The sequence below is a fragment of the Mastigoproctus giganteus genome, chromosome 10, assembly GCF_048544385.1.
Source record: "Mastigoproctus giganteus isolate SK-2022 chromosome 10, ASM4854438v1, whole genome shotgun sequence".
NCBI lineage: Eukaryota > Metazoa > Arthropoda > Arachnida > Uropygi > Thelyphonidae > Mastigoproctus > Mastigoproctus giganteus.
In genome coordinates, this window is record NC_143584.1 from 211,207,711 (window position 1) to 211,234,928 (window position 27,218).

General features: G+C 36.6%; 1 protein-coding gene across 2 annotated transcripts in view; it reads left to right on the forward strand.

Moving 5' to 3' along the window:
* LOC150079847 (NADH-cytochrome b5 reductase 3-like) overlaps positions 1–27,218 on the forward strand; it is a 57,083-nt gene that overhangs the window by 19,569 nt on the left and 10,296 nt on the right. For both annotated transcript variants that reach the window (XM_090383877.1, XM_090383878.1), the window contains exons 3-8: positions 3,396–3,542; positions 9,459–9,531; positions 13,058–13,164; positions 17,384–17,513; positions 19,702–19,785; positions 19,973–20,058. In XM_090383877.1, the coding sequence (XP_090240003.1) occupies positions 3,396–3,542; positions 9,459–9,531; positions 13,058–13,164; positions 17,384–17,513; positions 19,702–19,785; positions 19,973–20,058 (627 nt within the window). The remainder of the gene's footprint in view (positions 1–3,395; positions 3,543–9,458; positions 9,532–13,057; positions 13,165–17,383; positions 17,514–19,701; positions 19,786–19,972; positions 20,059–27,218) is intronic.

The following is a 27,218-nucleotide window of genomic DNA, read 5'->3' on the forward strand; positions in this document are numbered from 1 at the left end:
TACCATGGAATATTGTTCCCACATCTGGGGCAGTGCCCCCAAAACCTCTCTCTTGGGCTTCTAGATTCCATTCAGAAGACGGAAGTTAGGTTAATTAATGACTCATCTCCACTCGCTGTCTCATAGATGTACTGTTTCTGCAGATACTTCCATGGGCACTGTTCTTCTGAATTGGCTTCTATAATTCCCGCTCTCTCTCTCTCTCTCTCTCTTTCAAAACAGTCCGAACACATGCCGCCAACAGCCATTTACTGTCCAACTTCAAACTCACAAACCAACTTTTCATCTTCCTCATTTATTCATTCAACTTTCGTTTCCTGGAACAACCTTCCTTCATACATATTTCCTGAAAATTACAGTCTACAGAAGTTCAAGTCTAATGTGAACAAATATCTTCTCTCATCTTCTCAACCTCCAACCCAAGCACGGTGCTAAGTACTATAGGTTCTAATACCTCTCGTGTTTGGGGGTTTCATAAAAAAAAAAGTAAAACACCTATTCTGAAAAGCTTGCAATGCTAGGGGATTTTTTCCATGGTGTGCAAATTTTTCCCATGGAAAATAGTTATGTGAATATAGTCTAATGTGATGTTGCTTGAGGTACTTATCAATATTTGTTAATTCAAAAATACTCTTTAGGAAGATATGCTGGTGAATGTTTGTCACATTACTGTTATTACTGAGACTGAGTCTGATTTTGGACTAACCTCATACTATTATGAAAATTCAGACTTGGAGACTGAAATGCATCTAAAGGGATAATATTGTTAATAGAGAAAATGCAAGTACTGATGAGTGACTGCAATTATACCAAAACATAATGTGCAGTCAATGAGAAGAGTTGATATATTCTCCAATGAGGGTACAAGTTGAAGTTTTTTGGAATAAATTTCATAGATTTTTGCTCCTATGAAATGTGTTAGTGAATGTATATACGGGATCTGGCATAAAGCACTGAAGTTTTATACAAGATTATGCATTTATATCTATTTATTACTATCCATTTATTACTGAAGTAGAACATTACTGATCAGTGTAAATGCTGTGCAGAGCACATGGTTACAAAGCTAGTGCTTATTTCAAAAAAATTACAACTTCAGGCATAAACCACTGATACAGTATCAATGACACTGGAGCCCTTAATACTGTACCAGTCCATTGTTCATTACTGCTAACAGTGTATCTTGATTAACAGTGCTGTTGATGTTTGTTATACAAGGATCGACTTATAAAACTCTCTCTTCAGAAATCCCCACAAGCAGACTCTTCTCTGGTAGACAGATGAGTCTTTTCCAAATTACTGGTGCAGAAATTGCATACATTTTCTTGCCGTGTGTCGCATGTATCATTTTGCTGAAACCATATGTTTTCTAACACAGTGATCTCCTCTTCATTCCTGATAGAAAAATTATTCAAACATGTAGTGGTAGCATTAAGAGTTGGTCATATTGGCCTCAAAAAAAAATATGGTCCAAATACATACAGTCAGTCCTCATATAACATGGGTTTATGCTACGAATTCGATCATACGTGATTTATAAATGGGGGAATGATATCGAATATAATACGACCCTAATTCACTTATGCACAGTTCGCCTTTGTGTTTACGAGAAATGGCAGTCGAATGCGGGAATCACCCAAACTGAATGTGCAACACAATAGGAATGAAGAGAAGATTCTGAAAATTTATTCGTTTTTTTATATGATTGAAAATTTCAGTGAAGGGGAAACACATTTCACCATAATAATGCAAAAACCCACAGAATGCCAGCTATTGGTATTATCACAAATGCAGATAGAGTTTACTACCTGTTTATAACAGATTCCACTAGCAGAAACGCCCAATAAACTGGAAATGGCAAATTGTTTTTATCGTTTTATGGTAGTGACCTCCAGAAATATGCTTTAGTAAAATGTGAGCTAGCATGAGATGATAATAGCGTGTTTCTGCCTTTACTGCATTGTTTATTCAGTTGCTACACACATGCTGCTTTGTTTATGTATATCAAGCTTGCCACCTCATTTTTGTTCTTTTTATACTGTAATTGTGTGTTATTCTCTAAAAATGAGTAAAATACTTGAAAAAATTGTGAAGAGGAAACGTCCTGGTGAAAATACTACAGATTCAGAAAGCAAAAGAAAAGCAATATCGATAGATAGATACGAAATTGTGAAATGCTTTGAGCGAAATTAAAGAACATGATATTGTGTGTGCTACAGGCCTAAATGAGGAAACGCTGAGAACAATTAGAAAGAATGCAGAGAAAATAAAAGTAACTTTCATAACAGGAACAACTCAAAGTAAGCAACTTTCATAGCAAGAACAAATAACAGTGTAACAAAATCCATTAGATCAAGATACAAAGAATTGGAAGAGATGGAACATCTGCTATCTGTTTGGATAGAAGATCAGACAAAGAACAAGTTTGCTTACGTTGGAAACAAAAGCATTAGCAATACAGTCGGACCTCTCTTTAACAAACTTCCATATAGTGAAATTTTCTATGTAGCGAACTTTTTTGATTTCCCCTTGGTCATTACACTGAAAATAGTTTCCATATAACAAAGAAAATTTCCATATAACAAACTGATTTTGAGAGACCTGGGTATGCATTGTTCGTACTGTTACAAATTTGTGTTCAACCTTGGGTGGTCGGCACCTAACCCTGTTTTTCCCATAATGCCTGTTATTTATATTGCAAGGTTCTGCATTGCACAAGGGTTTCTAGGAACACAACTATTGTGTTATACAAGCACTGACTGTACTCCCTTTTTCATTAAACTTTCAGGGCACCTCCGTAGCCAGGTGGGAAGGAGCAGCAGTGCGTGACACACACTTCTTGATTAGACCGGGGTTCGAGCCCGTCACCACCAAATACGGAGGATGCGGAAAGGTCAGGGAATGACCACTGCATATTCCCGGAACAATATGGCCTTAGTTGCTAATGCTCCTATAAAAAAAATAAATAAATAAAAAAAAATTAAAAAAAAAAAAAAAACAAATAACATCATTAAACTTTCCAGTGAAGAACAGATGTGTTCTGATGGGGCTTTTCTGTCAAAATGAGTGCTGCATTGCAGAAATGAACCTTGTTTGCATACCAAATTAATTCTCTTCCATTGTGTCATAATGCTCCATCCCTCTTATCTTTGTTTTAAAAAATTGTCCACAAGAACAAAACCATAAGGCTGTGAGTGTAAAAAAAAAAAAAAAAAAAAAATTGGGCTGTGCCAATATCATTTCCAGTCGCAATTTGAAATGTGTCAGAAACATGCTTCACACTATTTCAATAACATTTTATTGGAAAAGAATAAAAAATTTTAATATATCTGTTAATATATCATTATCTCGGGTGATATTAAATTATGTAAGGTACAATTTTTTATATTTTATAGGCTGTGCCAGTTGTTATAGGAATTGGAGCAGCGATTGCTACTGTAGTGTTAGTTGGATATTTCCTTTCAAAGAAAAAAAAGAGAGGACCTCCAAAATTGTTGCAAGATCCAGAAGTCAAATATGCTGTTCGGCTAATAGAAAAAGAGGTTAGTTTCGTAATGAGTTTTTACAATAGAATGAAGCACAATTTGAATTAATTTAATGTGTATAACACTAATTAAGCCATTTGAATTGTTATCAATTGAATGTTATTGTGTACAGTGTATTTGTGTTCAGTATAGGTTAATTCCACATAATAGAACTGCTTAATACTTGGGAGCATTTATTTCATGTTGTGAATCCTGTCATCAGGCCTAAGAATTGGATTATTAATGAACCAAAAATTACACAATGTTAGTTTAAATGTGGGGGTCTTCAGAGAATTGCAAAAAGATTGGGATAGCCAGTGGAACCCCCACATGGTCAGTGACTAAGGATTAATGATGAATTTCAGAAAAAGTTATTGCCATAGTGAGCTTTCAGTAGCTCACTACTGGAATCTACACTTATCCAGTGTTTGTTATTATGTACATGTGAGAGTAGATATACATATTTATATGTGGATGCACATATTTTCTGTATGCAAGCACACACATAATAAACTTCATTTAGTAATTTTCATATTATTTATCTATTAAAAAAAAAAGATATATATATATATATATTAGCATTAGTAGAGGCATTTGATGCAAGAAAGCAAGCTTATGCAGCATCAGCCAAAAAAAAAAAAAAAAAAAAAAACCCACTTCCACTTCACCCCTCTGTTCGTTCAAAATACCTGTCCAGCTGAGCCTTAAACTTATTTAGGCTATCAACCTCCACCACAAGGGATGGAAGTCTGTTCCACCAACCAACCACCCGCTGGCTAAAGGCAAATTTCCGCACGTCTACCCTACATCTGCCTTTCCTCAATTTGAATTTATGCACTCTCAGGTGATTTTTCTGAGCTAGAGGAAGAATCCCATCAGCATTGAGCATGCTTAAACCATTCAAGGCTTTATACACCTCTATCAGATCACCTCGCTGGTGCCTAGTCTCCAGACACTGTAATTTGCAAAACTTAAGCCTTTCTTCGTAAGAGCACCCCTTTGTTCCATTCACTAATCTTGTTGCCCTTCTCTGTACTCATTCCAGCAGCTCTACATCCTTCTTGAAATGAGGCCTCCAGACCTGTATACAGTACTCTAGGTGTGGCCTGACCATCGCCTTATACAATGGAATAATCACCTCCTTATCCCTGCTGGAAAAATTCCTGTATATCATTGACAATACTCCATGAGCTACTCTTGCAGCCCGTCTGCACTGCTCAGAGAACTTCATATCTGCCTGCACAACCACCCCCAAGTCCCTTTCATTCTCTACCACTGTCAGTGTAGTACCACAGAGTTGATACGTTGCTCTGGGGTTGCTGTTTCCCATGTGTAGTACTTTACATTTGTCAATGTTAAACTTCATTTGCCACCTCTCAGCCCATCTGCTCAACCTTTCCAGATCCTGTTGCAGCAGCATAGTGTCAGTAGTGTCCTTGACAACCCTGCCAACCTTTGTATCATCTGCAAACTTGGACATTAAGTTTGATATACCATCATCAATATCATTTATAAATACAGAAAACAATAATGGACCCAACACTGAGCCCTGAGGGACTCCACTAATAACATTAGTCCACGATGAGCAGTGTCCATTGATTACCAATCTCTGTCTTCTCCCCCTCAACCACCCCTTTATCCATAGCAGCAATTTGCCTCCAATGTTACACTGCTCCAATTTGTGTAGCAGTCTTCCATGTGCAACAGTATCAAAAGCCTTTCTAAGATCCAAGTATATAATATCAAAGTTATTCCCTGCATCCAGTTCTTTTGTGACTGCATCATAGTATCCAATCAAGTTGGTCAGGCAAGACCTCCTCTTAACAAAACCATGCTGTGTCTGAGCTATAACTGAAGTCTTGTCTAAATGATCCTGCAGTGCTTCTTTAACCAGTGCCTCCATTAATTTTCCTGGAACAGAAGTTAAGCTCACAGGTCTATAATTACTTGTGTCAGCCTTTGATCCTCCTTTGTGAATTGGGGTCACATTTTCACATTTCCAGTCTATGGGTACCTCCCCTGAGTCCAAGGAAGCTCTCATAATTATGGCTAAGGGTTTGCTTACTTCCTTTGCTGCCTCCTTTAATATAACTGGATAGATCCCATCCACCCCGGGTGCCTTTCTTGTGTTTATCTTCAACAGTTTCTCCTCCACTTTACTCCCAGTTATTTCAAGATTCTGTAGCTTACTGCTAGAGTTGAATACACCTCTGGCATTCCCCTCGCTGAATAACTCCTCATGTGTGAATGTCGATGCAAAATATTCATTTAGTTTGTTAGCTACCTGAGCAGGATCATCAACACTTGACCCATCAATATCAAGTGGACCAATCTGATTCATCCCCTTCCTTCTAGAGTTTACATAAGTAAAGAACTCTTTGCTGTTTTTCTTTGCATCCCTTACCAAGGATTTCTCGTAATCTGCCTTCGCCTGCCTAACCTCCTTTGTAACTTGGTTGCATATCAACTTGTATCTATCATAGGCTTCTGTGTCATGTGTTAATTTGTATGTATCCCATGCATTTTTCTTCTCTGCCATATGCCTCATTAGTTCATCTGACATCCATTTTGGCCTAAACCTTGAACAATATTTCTTAGTTGGTATGTAAAGCCTAGTAGCTTCCAAGAGAAGTTCTTTGAATGCTTCCCATTTTGAATTTGCTGTTGGTAACATCATCATCAGTTGGTCCCACCGTATAGAATTTAAATACTGTCTCAGACCATCGTAGTCACCTTTACGAAAGCAAAAACCCTTCCCTTTACCCCTAATGGTAGTTACCTCTTTGAGTAAATCCCACTTCGGCACACTGTGATCACTGCCACCTAGTGGTTCATTTATCTGCAGATTCTTAATGCATGAAGAATCACTGCTGATAATCAAATCAAGAGTATTACTCCCTCTAGTTGCCTCCCGAACATGCTGATGTAGAAAACAATCATCCAATAAATCCACAAAAGTCCTGCTAGTGTGTGAGTAACCAGCCCCCAAATTCCAGTCAATATCTGGGAAATTAAAATCTCCCATTATAAGACACTCTGATTTACTGGCCCACTCTATTTCCGTGTACAGTTCCTTATTATACTCATCAGAGTCATTAGGCCTATAGCACACTCCTACTCTCAATTTTGATCTCCCAATGTTTATGTCACACCAAACTGACTCCACACCGCACTGTCCAGCGATGTCGACTGGTTTCACTTCCTTGGTTTTTATGTGTTTCTTAACTAATAGCATAACCCCTCCTCCCTTCCTATCCTGTCTATCCTTTCTGTAGACGTTGTACTCCCCAAATTGCAGTTCTGTATCCCTTATATCTGTGTGACACCACATCTCTGATATCCCAACAATATCTGCCTTCGATGTTTTGAGCAATACCTCAAATTCATCAAATTTATTTACTAAACTCCTAGCATTGGTGTACACGCAAGTATACCTGCACCTGTTTCTATTCTTAGCTACCCTAACACAACCTATGTGTTTACTTGTACCGCAATGGCTCCCAGCAGTCTCTGAAATCCATGCATCTTGTTTTTCAGGCTTCTGCTCATTCCAATAGAAGCAGTGCAAGAATCTTTCACCTCTGCCAGTGGCTACTGTCAATCTATTGGTCTTTGTCTCCCCCCAAGCTAGCAGTTTTCCGACCCACCTAACACTGCCTCGATAGCATCAGCAAATATTCTTGCACCCTTTCTATTTAAGTGTATCCCATCCCTGTAGAAGCAATCTCTCCTGTTAACAAGTACAGTCCAGGCTGAAAAAAATTCTGTCCCTTGAGCCTTGCACAATCTTTCTAGGGCCGAATTGATCGACAAGGCTCTCATCATATACTCCCTTCCATCGTGTCTGGGCAGAATTGTAGACACTTTCAAATTCAACCCTAATTCTCGGCTTTTGTTCAACAGTGACCTGTACTTATTAAGTAATTCTGCCGGTCTCCTACTCTTAATATTATTAGTGCCAACGTGTACAACTATATCACCTTTTATGCCCTTAAAAGATGATATTCGCTCTACAACGTCATCAACCTTTGCCCCTGGCAGACATACCTATATATATATATATATATATATATATATATATATATATATATATATATATATATATATACACAACTTGTGATTTAAAAGTTCATACCAAGGCTGTAAATAACAACACAGGGTACTTGCAGGCTGCCTTCAAAGTAGTCTTAGGCCTTAACACAATGATTCCAATGAATTTTCACTTGTGGAAGCATTCCTTGAAGTCTTCTCTTTTTTTTTTTTCAGGGTCTGCAGAACATTCAGCACATTTTCTTGGATCACTTCGATGTTGTTACATCTTTCCCATCAATTGGCAGGTTCATATTTGGGAATGAATAGAAATCATAAGGATCTGACAAATAAGGGGCTGCAGAAGCAAAAGAACCTGACATTTAGTCAAAAATTTGGTTGGAATGCCAGTATATTATCTTGATATGGAGTCCAGGTCTTTTCACACCAAAATTCAGGCCATTTCCTCACTTTTTCTTGCAGTTACTTCAATACATTTGCAGGGTTGCCAATTCACTGTTGTAGAGTAGTTAATTCATAATGAATAATGCCCAAAGAAAAGGAAAAACATTGTTTTAATATTTGAGTAACTCCATCATGCTTTTTTTTTTTTATCGTGGGTGAACCATGACTCTCCCATTGTGAAGATTGCACTTTGGTTTCAGAATCACTACATTCATTCAAGCACACACATAATAAATATCATTTAGTAATTTTCATATTATTTATCATATAATATAATTTTCATATTATATAATTTGTGAAATTAGGATTATTTTCAATGCACTTCAGCAGTTCCTGACACACTTCATTGCATTGCATTGTCCCTTCTGATCCTTGGTTATAATTCTGGAAATTAATTTGATAGATGTGCTAATTGACAAGAAGGGAGGTAGCCAACAATCATTAACTTTGTTAATTTAGCATTCACTATGCATATCTCTCACTTTGTGTGATACTGACAACAACACAAAGTGAGAGAATGCAAGTCACCACCTCAAAAAGTGAATGGATGTCCAATGTGAAATCCATCTTAGACAAATACCCAGCCATCTTTGAATCGAGCATACCACTAACAAAAATGATAGTTTTGCCAAAAGCATGGTCCCAGGAGCTTCTTTTTAACATTTTGGTATTTTCCATAGCTGATTTCCCAATTTTTTCATCCATTTTTTGCACCATAAATGTGCCAAAGACAGAAGAACACATCTACACTCAATAACTGATTGCACTATATTGATACACTGTATGAAGATGGGCTAAGGGGTGTGACATACCGGATTAAACGGTTTCAAGCTCTATAGACATGCACATATTCTGGCCTTTGCCCACAACATTTTAGTCACACCGTATATATAAAAGAGAGATGAGGAAAGAAATTTCCAGTCACTGTTTTGGGTTCCTTTTACTAATGCTTATATTCAGAAATTAATTTTTAATTATAAAATATTCTTAATATTCTTTAGTCTGATGACAGGATTCAACATGGAATACAGAAGTGCTACCAACTGTTTAGTTCTTTTTGTGTAGGAGTTTAACTTACGAATTATAATACCTTGTAAACTTGATAATAATTCAAATTTCACAGTAATTCATTATGAACAGTAGCATAATGTCCTTCACAACAGGGAAGCAGTTTATTTTATTTATTTATTATTATTTATTTATTTATTTATTTTTTTTTTTTTTTTGAACTATAGTAAACTCTGTAAAATCTGACACTTTACAATCCAGAATTTTTTAAAATTTGCACATTTTAAAAAAAGAGGGAGCACTCGTATAATTTTTTTGTTTTGTGGCCAACTGGATTTACGCTGCATAAATAATGCAATTTTCTTAATTCTCGCAGCAGAAAAAACTTGCTCACCATTGTTGTTTTATATATATCTTTTTAATATTTTATAGGAGTTGAGTCATGACACTAGGAGATTTCGCTTTGCTCTCCCTACTTCAGAGCACATTTTGGGCTTGCCAGTTGGTAAGTGTTAATTTTTTTACTGCTAAACAGAGAGAAAAAAAATATATATATATATATAAATACAGGGTGTCTCAAAAATATTGGTACAAACGTTTAGGGGAGGTAGGTAACATCTAAAGGAATGTGAATCGCATAGGAACCCATAACTGGAAATGTCACGGGAAAGTAGTAGCAGAGGCACAAGAAGCAGAAATGACAGAAGACAGTAATTAGTGGCAAACATTTATTTGACATAATATTAACAATGGAGTACGAGATGGAGGCATTTCATGATGTTACAACAGATGCTCGAAGGTTCCACCATGAGACGTGATGCATGCGTGACACTGACGCAGCATGGATTGGCGGACACGGTCGAACACACCTGGAGTTTCTTTGACAGTAGCAGCAGCGCAGACGAGTCTCGCCACGAGATCCATTTCCGTCTCCACAGGCGATTCGTACACGATAGATTTGAGGGCCCCCACAGAAAGAAATCAAGGCCGATAAATGAGGTGAGTGTGGGGGCCAGGTAACGGGTCCACCATGGCCAATCCATCGACGCCCAAAACGCCTGTTCAAATGATCACGAACACACCTTCCATAGTGGGCAGGCGCCCCATCATGTTGAAACCAAATGTTGCGTCTCACATTTGCTGGAACATCGTCAAGTAACCCTGGTAGAACTTGTTCAAGAAAGATCCGATATTTAGCGGAGTTCATGCGGGATGGTAACAGGTATGGGCCGACTAAGCAGTCACTGACCATACCTGCCCACACATTTATTGCGAAGCGATGTTGTGCCACATGGGAGCGCACACTGTGTGGATTGCCGTGAGCCCACACATGAGCATTGTGCTGATTGAATAAGCCTTCCTGAGTGAAATAAGCCTCATCCGTGAACAAAACATAGGCTGGAAAATTCAAGTCTTGAACACTTTCTTGGAGAAACCACTGCACAAAAGCCACACGTGCAGGATGATCTTGGGGGAGCAGTAACTGAACCCTTTGGAGATGAAAGGGGCATAAATAATCGTCATGCCAGACACGCTGTACACTGCAACGAGACACTCCTAAGGCAGAGGTAACGGCATGTGTGCTGGTAGTAGGATTATTCTGGACGGCATTCAACACACTTTCTTCCATGGCAGGAGTTCGTGTCGAACGTGGTCTGCCCGCACTACTCCTGTTACCTCTAAATGACCCATAATCGCACAGATTTTGATGCACATGCGCAAACAAACGGTGGTCCGGTACATGTCTGTCTGGGAAGCGTTCTCTATAAATTCGTTGAATGGCTCGTCCATTGCCCTCTGTTAATCCATACACTAAGTGCATGTCTGCCAACTCACAGTTCGTATATCGATGCATACCCTTCGTGCGGCGACTGCTGCTTGAATGAGTAAACCAGAAAGTTTCCTTCTTGCGAACTGATGAACAGCGCCGTGTACCGACTTACGGTGACGTTTCCGGTTATGGATTCCTATGTGATTCACATTCCTTTAGATGTTACCTACCTCCCCTAAACGTTTGTACCAATATTTTTGAGACACCCTGTATATATATAATCCAAATTAAATCGAAGAATAAACAGCAAAAGTAAAATAAAATAAAGATAGTAAAGAAAACATCAGTGGCAGCAGAAATGCACAAACTGCTACATGTTGCATGTGATAAACTTAACTAAAAGGTAAAGTTAAAATAAAATATATGCCAGTAGCATGGCAAACCAGTAGAGTGAAAATGAATTTAACAAATAAAACTATACAATACAAAAGAAGGGGGGGGGGGGAATATAAAGAAGAAGAGAATAGTTGGAACGTTCCAACTATCCTCATGCTATTACTACTTTCGTCTTTATTTAATTATTACTTTATCCCTTCCCCATCCTCAATTTAATACCTTGCCCTATACCACGTGCTTGTTCTTAATTCTAATTTTAATTCATCTAATTTCTACAAAATTCCAACACTAAAAAAAAAATTTTTTTCCAAATTTACTTAAAACCTATATTAAATTCAAAAATATTATTTCCTACTCTGAAAATGCTTATTTATATTTTATTTTAGCTTTATCCTTATTTTTGTCTTAATTTTTTTATATCATTTACACTGCTTTGGGGGACTACCTTGTCCATACTATAAGAGAATATGCTAATTTTGATCTTTTTGCTTTATTTTGCCTCTCCCACTGTTATGGACAAGTATAGAAATTCAGTTCCTGATACATGGTCAGGTGTGTAATCCCCTGATGAAATACCTGACCATGTATCAATATTTACTTCAGCTTGCATCAGATTTTTGCTATCCCTATATTCGACTTATATACTAAATTTGCCCACCCATATCTGATGACAGCTAACCCACCTTTTATTTTATTTGTTTAATCATTTGATTAATCATTTTGCTTTGCAGTTCAGCCTATAATTCTGTTAATTCATCATAACTTATAGGATATTCACATTCTTTCTTCTTTTACAAACCTACATTACTTCTTTTTTCTGCTATCCTCACTCTTCTAGTACTTGCACTTAGTGTATTTTTCACTTCCATCTATGCAAACTTTATCAGACTTTTCAATTCTTAAATACTTATATAAACTTTTGCATCCTTTACTGCTGCTTTGTGCATTTTGGTGCATCTGTCATACCTAGCTTATTTATTTTTATCCATCAACTGAAACTCCATGTTTAATACTCATGATTTTATATTACATATAATATATATATGCATGTTTTTCTCTCTGTCTGTGTGTGAGAACACTGGGAATTTTCTGAAAAGAAAATTCAAAGTTTTATGTTTAAAACATAAAACTTTGTTCATTTTTACTTTATTCTTATTTTTACATAAATATAATAATAATCTTATTTATCATCAATTTGCTATACATAGAACAAATAATTTGACCAGTTCCAGAGAATGCGTTTTGTGGACCCCCCTGTGGAACTGGTCTATGGACCCCAGTTTGGGAAACGCTGTTTTAGATGAATAATTGTCTATCATTTGGAAATTTAACCTCATGTATCTGCTTGGCCCTTGCATGCAACCGCCTCCTTTCCATTATTTTTATGAGAATTTAATTATTAATTTGCACATTTTTAATTTACAGAACACAACACAATCCAAGAATACATCTAGCACATAAGTTGAGAAATGAAGAGAATGGGTTTTTTTTGATGAATTCTTTATGCATCTGCTTCATGTTTATAAATCTTTAATGCCAAAAAAGCATATATTTCAAGATAGATGCTTAATATATATAATTATAGTGCCAGTTTAAGTTGGTATAAAGTCATATTCCATGAACATGTTGGATAACATTTGCTGAAGAAAATTAAAATTTATGTGGAATTTAGAGCACTTCCTATAAAAGAATTGACAGATGTAATTGAATCACATAGGTACCCAAAATGAAAAAAAAAACAACAACACTGTGAAATTAACATAAATTTCAAAGCAGCCATAACTTGAATGACTAGATATAGTGAAAGAGCATTATAGAAGAAATTTAAGGAAAGCAAGTAATCCTTTATATTTATTTTAATTAGGGCAACACATTTATCTGAGTGCTCAGATTGATGGTCAACTAGTAATACGTCCATATACACCAGTAACAAGTGATGATGATTTAGGCTACTTAGATCTTGTAATCAAAGTATGTATTGCTGTAATGAATTTTTAATTACATATATTTCATAATTGATTGTTTATTTTTGTAAAGCTCGTTGAATTTTAGTTTTTAGGTAAGTAATAAGTAACGTGACATTTTATTTTGAAGAATGCCAGCAAGCAAATATGTCTGCTGTCCTTTTCCGACTAAGTGATTCAGAATTAACTCTTTTCCAGGGTATGTACCCCTCTGTATATTTTTCATGTGTAGTCTCTGAAGAGTATATACATTTATGTGTTTTGAATATTGTTTCAAATAATTTCTCCATTAATGTATGAATTGTCATTACATCTTCCAGTACATCTGCAAGGTTCTCAGGTGAGGGAGGATTTTTATCAGTGTGGACTACTCTTGTAGGTAAAAGGAATTTTTTTTGTAGAGATGATATTCATTTGAACAAAGGTGGTGCAAGGATTTTTGCCTGTATTATTGAGGATACCTTAAAGGTTCTGCTAGTAAGGGGGAGAAGGGTAATATAGATTTGCATTTATCTAATGATTCTTGCATGATGTTCACCTCAAAAATTCTTGTTTATCGCCGCAACAGCCAACGTTGGCAAGATATTCTGGGAGTAATAGCATTTCAAATGCAAACCAAAATTGAAATGTCTGCAGTTCAGATCCAGAAGTTGATGATACTGAATCGAGTGGATAGGTAAACAGATGTAGTAGATGTTATTGCTTCATAAGAATGTATTGATAATATTTCTTTATTATTCTGATTTTCTGTTTGATTGTAATTTCACTCTGATGTTGGGCAATCAAGTCAAAATTAAAAAATAATAATAATATTTAAAGTATATATAAAGTCTTCATTTTTTTATATAAAACTATAATTCCATGAACAAAAGTTGCTCTCCTGAGTTGCACAGAAAAAAAAAAAAAAAAATGTATGTAAACATGTCTTAAAAGTCTTTATTTCAAAAATATTAATCATAAATTATAAAACTGCATAAATGGAAACATTTCTATGTTTCCATTTATAAAAATATGACCATGTAAAACTGGTACTAAATATCAAATATTGTTTTCCTGCTGGATAAATCATGCCAATTACTCAATTGTGAATAACCAGTGTGGCACAGTTCATACTAATAGTGTCAATTTATCTTTATACTTTTGCCAAGTTAATTGATATGATTTTAATTTATAGTGAGGTTCATAAGAATTCTGTAGCTGCCATTTTCAGATATGCCAAAAAATTTCCAATTCAAAGCATACCAAATCATAAAAACATTTGCTGCTGTGGAGAGACAATTTAAAAAAATAAAAATAAAAAATATATGTTGAAACCATTATGAGGTGTTGAAGAGCACATACTTTGTGCAAAACAAATATCCCCTACCATATTTACCTGAAGGTTGTCAGGTCATGTAAGTTTCACATGGAGGACATCACATGAACAGCAGTTGTATCTATTTCATAATATGAATTGTTGCCAAAAGATATAAACACAAACATAGAAGCTTTTGTTCAGCAACTTATTTTACAGTGCATGTGATCCTCAACTTCTCAGCCATGTGTTGGTTACAGATGGATCACATTTTACAAGAAATGGAATTCTTAATTCTGAAAACACTCGTACCTGAGCCAAAGAAAGTCCACATACAATTTTCAACATGCCTTTTATTTGGTACGGCTTTGCTGGTCCTTATTTTTTACTACCAAGCCTTTCAGAAATGCCATACCTATATTTTCTGTGGAACAATTTGTGGGATTTATTGGAAGATATACCCCTTGAAAAGCAGCAGAGGATGTCATATATGCACAATAGTGCATCAGCCCACTTCACTTTTCCCTTGATATTTGCAACTTTTTAAATAAGGAATAAAATACGGATGGATTGGTCAGAGTGACTTTGTACAATTGCCACCATGATCACCTGATCTCACCCTTTGATTACTTTATGAGTGGTTTTGTGAAATTCATGGTTTATTATATACGTATTGCCATACAAGATGAACTTAAAAATCACATTTTTGAAGCTGCTGAAACCATTAAGAATAGTCCTGAAATGATAAAACATGCCAGAGAATCATGGATTTATCATGCTGAATGCTGCATTTAACAAAATAAAGGTCTTTTCAATAGCTGCTTCGGATATTTTTCTTTCAGGAATTTATTTCAGTTTCTTTTTATGTTTAATATCTTGGACATAAAGACTTTTGATATGTATGTGTATAGGAACTTTTTTTTTTCTTATTTTTAGCTGTAGAATATGCTTCATAGATTGTTCTCTGTAATTTTGAAATACCCTGTATAAGGCAAGCTTGAAAAAAAATTTTTTTTAAAAATCATTACGGCCTGATCCAGGTCTTCTCGTCACATCGCCAGTTTCACACTTTAATTTCAGCATCTGGGATGCTATTGACTTGTGGCAGCCTATTTTTATCAGCGATAGCATGGCGTAGAAAACCCTTCCTGGGACAGAGCAACAACAACTACACTTTTGTTTCTTGGTGTCAACTGAACATATGGAGCCATGCTTACACCTCCACAAAATAGGATACTAATAAGTGTGTATACCCTTCCAATGCCATATTTATAGAAACTGCTAATGCAATACCTTGCAATTACTGTCTGATGCAATAGAAGCATTATCTGACACAATATCTTATACGTTTCACTACATATGTTACTTTTTTAAGGCAATGCAGTTTTTTTTTTCTGCCACTGTATTTTAGAAAGGGAGTAAATTGCAGTGTCTGGATATTAGGCAGAATTTAAATGAGGGAGGGAGAGTCTGGAAGATTTATGCTGTGGATGACTGCGACATCCATCACTCACCTCCAGACATACTGTTGACAGTATGTATGATCTGGTGATGAGTGATCAGCGAATGACAGTTTGGTACATTGCTGGCATATGTGTACCACATAATAACGGAGGTTCTCACTACAAAAAAGGTGTTATCACTATGGGTTCCAAAGTTGTTGGTGACAGCAGACCAAAAACACATGTTATCAAGTCAGTCAAGTAACATTTGCATCATTTACAAGATCCAGCAAATTCCCTTGCAAGGTTTATGACCATGGATGAGACACGAGTCTATCACTTTCAGCCAAAGACAAAGGAGCAGTCCAAACAGTGAAAATGCAGCCCTTCTCCCTCCTCCCGAAGAAAGCCAAGTCCATTCCTTCCACTGTAGAGATGATGTCATAGGTTGTTTGGGATGCTGATGCAGCATTACAAATAGATTACCTTCAGAAAGGCCAAACAACCTTGTGAGACATTTGCATGAAAACATCAAAGGCAAACACGGAAGAAAACTCAGCAAAGGAATCTTGTTCGACCAAGACAACGCACCTGCTCACAAGTCTATCATTGCCATAGCTGCACTGCATGAGTACAGCTTTGAAATCTTGGACCAATCCCCATGTTCATCAAATCTAGCACCATTAAACTTTCACCTGTTTCCTAATTCCTAATTTAAAAAAATATTTTGCTGACATCCATTTTTCCCACTGACAGTGACATCGTTGCTGCAGTGGATGCATTCCTGGAGGCCCAAGAGAAAACTTTTTTTCACAGCTGGAATCAAAACATTGCAGCATCAGTAACAAAAGAGTATTGACTCCAAAGTGGACTATGTTGAAAAGTAACCTGTTACCAGACTCAACTTTTCAAATGCACCTCATAATCATAAATGGATTGAATCCACTAAATGCTGATAGCATCCTTACTCTTTCTTAGACAACACACATGAAAAGACATAAATTTAAATTGGAATAGGGTGGTTGCAGGTTAGATTTGTGAAAATTTGCTTCCAGTCAGAGAGTAATTAATTTTTGGAACAAACTTCTACTTGGCATTGTGGAAATTGGTAGTTTGAATAAATTTAAAGGAGGATTGGAAAGATTATTAGAAGAGATGGGCAAACAAAGTGAGTAGGGCTTTTTTTTTTTTTATTGTTGTTATATATGCCTGCATCATTATGTGGCTAGATTCAGAAAAGAAAAAAAAAAAGAAAGGGAAAGAACAACTTGTAAAATTGCTATTTAGCACTATCTGAAGTGCAAGTATTTTTATGAATTTATTTATACCTTTATTTAATTTATAGTATTCAGATTTGTTATAAAATAATTAATTTGCCTAAGTACATTGTAAACACAAAAAATTTCTTTCCAACTTTTCTTAGTTTCCATAGTTAGCTTTAAAATATCTCAATTTTTGAATCTAACTATAATTATTTGTGTTTGTTCCAGGTATACTTTAAGGATGTTCATCCTAAATATCCTGAAGGAGGAAAGATGTCCCAATACCTGAATAATCTGCAAATTGATGACACGATCGATATTAGAGGGCCTTCTGGGTGCCTAGTGTATAATAGCCGAGGTAATGTCCATGAAATTAATAATACATTTCATTGTATTATTACATTTTGCTTTGTAGTTGCTACTGCGGAAGCATGAAATAAATTGAATAGATGAGTTATGGTAAATAAAATAATTACTTGTTCTATTACCATAATTTCTATAATGAACAGTTTTTTTTTTTTTTTTTAATTTTTTTGCAAAAAAAGTCATTCATGCCAGAGTCATTCTTATATGAACCACCTTTAATTCTTCTTCTGTGGTTTATAAGTTGAGACAGGTTTCTGTTTCTCTGGGGCTACTATATTTAATAGCATTAAACCTTAGTTTCCTGTTTTTTAAGCCTGATCTGCAACCAATTTCATTATGAAGTAGCCTACACCAGTTATGGTCATTAATAACCCATCCTGCCTTAAAATCACCAGAAAACTTGGACAGCTTTCCCTGTACTTCCTCCTGAATATCACTAAAGATGATTAGAAATAGGAAAGGTTCCCAGCACTGATTTCTGAAAGATACCTCCCTGCTATACTATTCCATTTTGAAGAATGTTCAATTTTGACTATCCTGTCTCCTGTTCTAGTAGCCATGCCCAGATGCAGTGAAGGATCTTACCTGTAATACCAGTTTTCTCCAGTTTATATAATACTTTTGTGCGTGTGAAGCCATGTTGCCAAAATCTCTATTAAAAGGTTTTGACATGATTTCTTAACCACAGACTCCATGATCTTGGTTTCTTATATATAGTTCCTACATCTTTTTCATGCTATTGTGGATTGGGGAGATATTATCAATTTTCATTTCTCCAGTCCAAGGGTATTATTCCAATGGCTGATGAACTGATTAACATTCCCAGCAGACTGGTTTACTCATGTGCAGCCTTTTTTTGGTTTCGGTAAACTGGAAACATTTTTCTCAGTGGCTGAGTTATCGAGGTGTGAGTAATCTTGATGCACATCACAAATTAAAAAGAATTTTGCTAAAATTTTATTTTTGTAGCAAAACAAAATATTTGTAATGATTATATTCTTCATTATTTTGTTTTAATCTTTTTAATCTTGGAATTTGATGTTCTAGATGAACCCTAGTTTGCCTGTATGAATCGGCTACCCATGGAGCCATGGAAGCCATTACAAATCAGTGCATTACTTAGAATGATTTTTTTTTTTTTTTTTTTTGAAATAAAAGTGTAATATAATTTACATGCACTTTTTTTTTTTGACCTGCAGTACTCCCCAGTTGAAAGTTTTGTGTGCTTTACAATAGAAATAATTGAAATACAGTGTCATAGAAAAAGGTGTCCATGATTTCCCTTTTAATTATCTTCGGAAATATTTGATCGTAGCAGAAAACAGTGTGGTAACTCACTGTTTTATTTGACACCTCAACAATGACCTTGACTGCACCGTGAGTGTGCACAGAATAACTCTTACACGTACCACCTCAGCCAGTGTCAGTAAGATGGCCACCAAGAAATCCTGACCTAACACCATTAGACTTTTCCTTGTGGGGCTACCTAAAGAACATTGTCTATGCAGAAAAGATTGGCAATCTGCGCCATTTAAGAGAGCTGATCACAGCTGCAATAGCAACCATTATGCCGGAAATGATTCAGTGCACATGGACAGAGATCAACTACCGCTTGGATGTTTGCTGAGCAATGAACGCCACTCATTTCATTAAAACATACTAAGGTATGAAGTAAAACTTGAGATATTCCTGTAGATATTAACAAATAAATCAATTGATTAAATAAGTATTTGCATTGTTATTTTATCATGAAATCACAGACACCTTTTTCAATGACACTGTATGGTTACCTTAAAATTCAGAGTAACTGTTGCTGTGCTTTTCAACAATAATACAAGAGCAACTTATTGGTTACTTTGAAGCACTGTTTGTGGGAGGAAATCCTTTCTTGCCAAAACATGCTTTCACTAAACAACTTGTTTATATAAGGATAAGATAAAGGTAGATTCTGTTGTTATTGACCAAAGTATGATTTTTTTTTACTGGTGCAAGAATCACAGTGTTTATCTACCCTAGCAGGAAAATATACTGATTATTATCATATCCTTTGATGCAAAGTGGTATAGAATAATAAGTGATATGATGCCAATGATGGTGTTAAAATATAAGAAATCAGAAAAATAATAAATAAAAGTTTTTTTTTTTAACTGTAATGAATTTTTTTTCTCGTTTTGTTTCAGGTGAGTTTGCCATCAAACCTGAAAAAAAAGGTTCTCCTGTAATCCATAAAATTAACAAAGTTGGAATGATTGCCGGAGGAACAGGTAAATTTTGTTTAAAGCATTAAAAAATGAATAATTTTTTTTTTTTTTTTTTTTTTTTAATTTTTAAAATTTTCTCTCGGTCCGGTCCGGTCTGGTCGAGTCTTTTATTTGTTAACACCATTTATATGAATATTGCAAATTTGAATTTTTTTTATTGTCACCACTAAAAATAAATTTCTCATTCAAGGTATCACACCCATGCTGCAGTTAATTAGACAGATTTTTAAAGATCCTGAAGATGACACTAATGTTAGTCTTCTATTTGCTAATCAGGTATTTGTCACCTTTATTAAGTTAATGGGAATTAAGAATTACTTTTTAATTATTGTTGTTAATTTGACAATAAGGAAAAATGTGGACTTGCTGACTTTTGCCCACATGGAATAATTCAGTGATATAATTTTACTAGTGTTCCGTTATTCTCAACTAAGCAAACTTGATAGTTGAGACTTGAGTTTCACCATGCTGATGCCATATTTTTAAAAGACTCGTTTTATTATGAGGCAGCAGGGATGGGGAAAATAGGTGTGAATTTTACTGTATTCCAGAGTCCCAAATGTGCTTTGGGAACTACAAGCCTTCACCAAACAAGATGGTAGTATCATTCCAGGAGTGATAATATTATCACTTTGTATGTGCCAAGTAATACATTAAGAATACGATCAGAGAAATAGAAGAGCAAGAATATGGATATGTGCTGTGTAGTATCTGCCTTCTGTATGTTATTAACTCTTTCTTATTTTGTAAGCAATCTAGTTTTAATTATCAAATTAAACTTGATATACAATTAATTTTGGATATGCCACTGTATTGAAAGCTTTGATTAATTTAGCATCTTGAAAGGGGAATCATTCAAAGTTAGGTGATCTGTAACTAAGATTGTTAGGGCAAACATCCAAATTCAGTAAAATGACACTCAGTGGATTGGAATCATTACTAAATAAAAAAATGAAAATGATTCCAACTGAATTAAGTTATATCTACTCAGAGTTTTTGGTAAGTTCGGGACACATGAAGAAGGGAGAATGAAATTTTGCATAGAAACTAGTTATTTTATTTTAAGCTGTATCCAAGTTCATAAACACAAATACTATCTTTAAAATGTAAGAGATCGCACAGTAATTAGGGGAACAAGTGAGTAAGAGGTGGCGGTCAAGGAAAAATAGATTGTTCAGATTCAGGAGGGTTGGGTGCGAGAGTGCATTAGCATTAGTAGAGGCATATGATGCAAGAAAGCAAGCTTATTCAGCATCAGCCAAAAAAAAAAAAAAACACAACCACTACTCCCATTTTACCCCTCCGTTCGTTCGAAATACCTGTCCAGCTGAGCCTTAAATTTGTTTAGGCTATCAACTTCAACAACAAGTGATGGAAGTCTATTCCACAAACCAACTGCCCGCTGGCTAAAGGCAAATTTCTGCACATCTATCCGACATCCGTCCTTCCTCAATTTGAATTTATGCCCTCTCAGGTGATTATTCTGAGCAAGAGGAAGAATCCCATCAGCATTGAGCATGCTCAAGCCATTCAAAGCCTTATACACCTCTATCAGATCACCTCACCAATGCCTAGTCTTCAGACTCTGTAATTTGCAAAACTTAAGCCTTTCTTCATAAGAGCAACCCTTTGTTCCATTCACTAATCTTGTTGCCCTTCTCTGTACTCGTTCCAGCAGCTCTACATCCTTCTTGAAATGAGGCCTCCAGACCAGTATACAGTACTCTAGGTGTGGCCTGACCAATGCCTTATACAAGGGAATAAACACATCCCTATCCCTGTTAGAAAAATTCCTGTATATCATTGACAAGACACCATGAGCTACTCTTGCAGCTCGTCTGCACTGCTCAGAGAACTTCATATCTGCCTGCACAATTACCCCCAGGTCCTTTTCACTCTCTACCACAGCCAGTGTAGTACCACAGAGTTGATACGTTGATCTGGGGTTACTGTTTCCCATATGTAGTACTTTACATTTGTCAATGTTAAACTTCATTTGCCACCTCTCAGCCCATCTGCTCAACCTTTCCAGATCCTGTTGCAGCAGCATAGCATCAGTAGTGTCCTTAACAACCCTGCCAACATTTGTATCGTCTGCAAACTTGGACATTAAGCTTGATATACCATCATCAATATCATTTATAAATACAGAAAACAACAATGGACCCAACACTGAACCCTGAGGAACTCCTACAACAATAATAAGGAAATTAAAATCCCCCATTATAAGACTCTGATTTACTGGCCCACTCTATTTCCCTATACAGTTCCTTATTACACTCATCAGCGTGGACTAATGTTTTCTAATAACATTAGTCCACGTTGAGCAGTGTCCATTGATTACCACTCTCTGTCTTCTGCCACTAAACCATCCCTTTATCCATAGCAGCAATTTGCCTCCAATGTCACACTGCTCCAATTTGTGCAGCAGTCTTCCATGCGCAACAGTATCAAAAGCCTTTCTAAGATCCAAATATATAATATCAAAGTTATTTCCTGCATCCAGTTCTTTTGTGACTACATCATACTATCCAATCAAATTGGTCAGACAAGACCTACCCCTTAACAAAACCATGCTGTGTCTGAGCTATAACTGAATTCTTGTCCAGATGATCCTGCAGTGCTTCTTTAACCAGTGCCTCCATTAATTTTCCTGGAACTGAAGTTAATCTAACAGGTCTATAATTACTTGTGTCAGCCTTTGATCCTCCTTTGTGAATTGGGGTTACATTTGCACATCTCCCCTGAGTCCAAAGGTACCTCCCCTGAGTCCAAAGAAGCTCTCATAATTATGGCTAGGGGTTTGCTTACTTCCTTTGCTGCCTCCTTTAATATAACTGGATAGATCCCATCCACCCCGGGTGCCTTTTTTATGTTTATCTTCAACAATTTCTCCTCCACGTTCCTCTCAGGTATTAGAAAATCATCTAGTTCACTGCCAATGGTTACTTTCCCTTTCCCGACATTCCCCTTCCTGAATAACTCCTCATGTGTGAATGTAGATGCAAAATACTTGTTTAGATTGTTAGCCACCTGAGCAGGATCCTCAACTGTTGAACCATCAATATCCAGTGGACCAATCTGATTCATCCCTTTCCTTTTCGAGTTCAAGTATGTAAAGAACTCTTTTCTGTTTTTCTTTGCATCCCTTGCCAAGGATTTCTCGTAATCTGCCTTCGCCTGCCTAATCTCCTTTGTGTCTTGGTTACAGACCAGCTTATATCTATAATAGGCTTCCAGGTCACATATTAATTTATATGTATCCCATGCATTTTTCTTCTCTGCCATATGTCTCATCAGTTCATCTGACATCCATTTTGGCCTAAACCTTGAACAATATTTCTTAGTTGGTATGTAAAGCCTAGTAGCTTCCAAGATAAGTTCTTTGAACGCTTCCCATTTTGAATTTGCTGTTGGTAACATCATCATCAGTTGGTCCCACCGTATAGAATTTAAATACTGTCTCAGACCATCGTAGTCACCTTTACGAAAGCAAAAACCCTTCCCTTTACCCCTGATGGTAGATACCTCTTTGAGTAAATCCGACTTCAGTACACTGTGATCACTGCCACCTAGTGGTTCCTTTATCTGCAAATTCTTAATACATGAAGAATCACTGTTGATAATCAGATCAAGAGTATTACTCCCTCTAGTTGCCTCCCGAATATGCTGGTGTTGAAAACAATCATCCAGTAAATCCACAAAAGCCTTGCTAGTGTGTGAGTGACCAACAAATTCCAGTCAATATCTGTGAAATTAAAATCCCCCATTATAAGACTCTGATTTACTGGCCCACTCTATTTCCCTATACAGTTCCTTATTACACTCATCAGCGTCATTAGGCCTATAACACACTCCTACTCTCAATTTTGATCTCCCAATGCTAATGTCACACCAAACTGACTCGACACTGCACTGCCTAGTGATGTCGACTGGCTTCACTTCCTTGGATTTTATGTTCCTTAACTAATAGCATAACTCCTCCTCCCTTCCTATCCTGTCTATCCTTTCTGTACACATTGTACTACCCAAATTCCAGTTCTGCATTCCATATATCTGTGTGACACCATGTCTCTGATATCCCAACAATATCTGCCTTTGATGTTTTGAGCAATACCTCAAATTCATCAAATTTATTTACCAAACTCCAAGCATTAGTGTACATGCAATTATACGTGCGCCTATTCCTATTTTTTAGCTACCCTAACACAACCCATTTGTTTACTTGTACCGCAATGACTCCCAGTAGTCTCTGAAATACCCTGCATCTTGCATCTTGTTTGTTATACGATACATGTGCTAGCGTGAGGTTGAACGGAAAACTAGATAGCGAGTATAGTAGTATCAATTAATCAGTAAAATTTATTAATCTTATTTAATTTCATTGTCAATTGAATTGTACTTTTTTAACTAAATAAATATAGTGACCTAGTTATTACAAACGTAACATCATAAATTAATACATATAAGTCGACAGGGGATAAGAAAATCATATAACGTAACTCGGAGATAATATTAATACTGAAATACATATATATAGTGTTATAACTACATCAGGATATAGGTTTAGGGTTATATTTTGTATTGTAATTTTATTGAACTTGAATAGAAATCATGACTCAAACCAGAGCAGCAAATCAAAAGGCTCAAACTAGTGGAAGTGCTGGGGCTCAGGGGAGAACTGAGGGGGCAGTTATCCTCTGAATCACAGTCTATCGAAATGCACTGCTAGTTTGATGTTTGTGGAGCAATCAGAAACGGGACATGATATTGCCAAGGTTCTTTGTGTGCGCAATGTAAGGAGTGCGAGGAAATCAGACGCCAACTCGGCATTGTTATAGGCTTATATGAGAGCTTGAAGGACAGGGTGGATGCCCTCGAAGGATTTAAATTGAGGAACCTATCAGGCTCTCAGCTGTCCACATCAATGCCAGAGCTTGCACTTGAAAGTCATGAACTTGAACACAGTGGCAACCCCCAAGGCAGAATGCACTGGTCGCAAAGGAACTAGTTGTTGTAGGTGACTCTATTGTCAGTGAAACGGGGAACATATTGTGCAAAAAGGATAGATGGAACAGGACCAGGGTATGTCTGCCGTTGTAGGGCAGATATCATCCTTTAAGGGCACAAAGGGTGATATTGTTGTACACGTTGGCACTAATGATATTAAGAGTAGGAGACCGGAAGAATTACTTAACAAGTATGAGACAATGCTGAAAAAAAGCTGAGAGTTAGGGTTGAATTTGAAAGTGTCTATAATTCTGCCCAAACATGGTAGGAGGGAGTATATGATGAGAGCCTAGTCGATCAATTCAGCCTTGGGGAGATTGTGCAAGGCTCAAGGGATAGAATTTTTCTCAGTCTAGTCTGTACTTGTTACCAGGAGCGACTGCTTCTACAGGGATGGGATACACTTAAATAGAAAGAGTGCAAGAATATTATTTGGCAGAGGTAAAAGTGATTCTTGCAATACTTCTATTGAAATGCAATTGAGCAGCAGCCTGGAAAGCAAGGCAGTGGGCATTTCGAGGACTCCTCGTAGTCATAGTGGAACAAGTAAATACATGGGCTGTATTAGGGTAACTAAGAGTAGAAACAGGTGCATGTATACTTCCATGTATACCAATGCTAGGCATATAGTTAATAAATTCAATGAGCTTGAAGTGCTAGTCAAGACATCAACGGCAGATATTGTTGGGAATCAGAGACATGGTGTCACACAGACATAAGCAGTGCAGAACTAGAATTTGGGGAGTACAATGTGTACAGAAAGAATAGGCGGGACAGGAAGGGAGGAGTGGTTATGCTGTTAGTTAAGAAACACATAAAATCTAAGGAAGTGCGTCCAATTGATGTGGGTGGACAATGCAATGTTGAGTCTGTTTGGTGTGACATAAGCACTGAGAAAGGAAAAATGAGAGTAGGTGTGTCCTATAGGCCTAATGAATCCGATGAGTATAATGAGCAGTTGTGCAGAGAAATAGAGTGGGCCAGTAAATTAGTGTGTCTTATAATGGGGGATTTTAATTTCCAGGATATTGACTGGAATTTGTGGGTTGGTCACTCAGACACTAGCAAGGCTTTTGTGGATTTATTGGATGATTCTTTTCTACACCAGCATGTTCGAGAGGCAACTAGAGGGAGTAATACTCTTGATCTGATTATCAGTAGTGATTCTTCATGCATTAAGAATCTGCAGATAAAGGAACCACTGGGTGGCAGTGATCACAGTGTGCTGAAGTGGGATTTACTCAAAGAGGTAACTACCATCAAGGGTAAAGTGAAGGGTTTTTGCTTTCGTAAAGGTGACTATGGTGGTCTGAGACAGTATTTAAATTCTATACGGTGGGACCAACTGATGATGTTACCAACAGCAAATTCAAAATGGGAAGCATTCAAAGAATTAATCTTGGAAGCTACTAGGCTTTTCATACCAACTAAGAAATATTGTTCAAGATTTAGGCCTCAATGGATGTCAGATGAACTAATTAGACATGTGACACAGAAGCCTATGATAGATATCAGCTAGTCTGTAACCCAGTTACAAAGGAGGTTAGTTAGGCAAAGGCAAATTACGAGAAATCTTTGGCAAAGGATGCAAAGAAAAACAACAAAGAGTTCTTTACTTATGTAAATTCTAGAAGGAAGGGGATGAATCAGATTGGTCCACTTGATATCGATGGTTCAACTGTTGATGATCCTGCTCAGGTAGCTAACAAACTAAATGAATATTTTGCATCGACATTCACACATGAGGAGTTGTTCAGCGAGGGGAATGCCAAAGGTGTATTCAACTCTGGCAGTAAGCTAGATAATCTTGTAATAACTGAGAGTAAAGGGGAGGAGAAATCGTTGAAGATAAACACAAGAAAGGCACCTGAGATGGATGGAATCTATCGAGTTATATTAAAGTTATATTATATTAAATCATATTATATTATATTATATCGAGTTATATTATATTAAAGGAGGTGGCAAAGGAAGTAAGCAAACCCTTAGCCATAATTATGAAGGCTTCCCTGGACTCAGGGGAGATACCCATGGACTGGAGATGTGCAAATGTGACCCCAATCCACAAAGGAGGAACAAAGGGAGACACAGGTAATTACAGATCTGTTAGTTTAACTTCTGTTCCAGGGAAATTAATGGGTGCACTGGTTAAAGAAGCATTGCAGGATCATCTAGACAAGACTTCAGTTATAGCTCGGACACAGCATGGGTTTGTTAAGGGGAAGTCTTGTCTGACTAATTTGATTGGAACTATGATGTAGTCACGAAGGAATTGGATGCAAATTGTAACTTTGATATCATATATTTGGATCTTAGAAAAGCCTTTGATACTGTTGCACATGGAAGACTGCTGCAAAAATTGGAGTAGTGTGGCATTGGAGGCAAATTGCTGCTATGGATAAAGGGATGGTTGAGTGGGAGAAGAC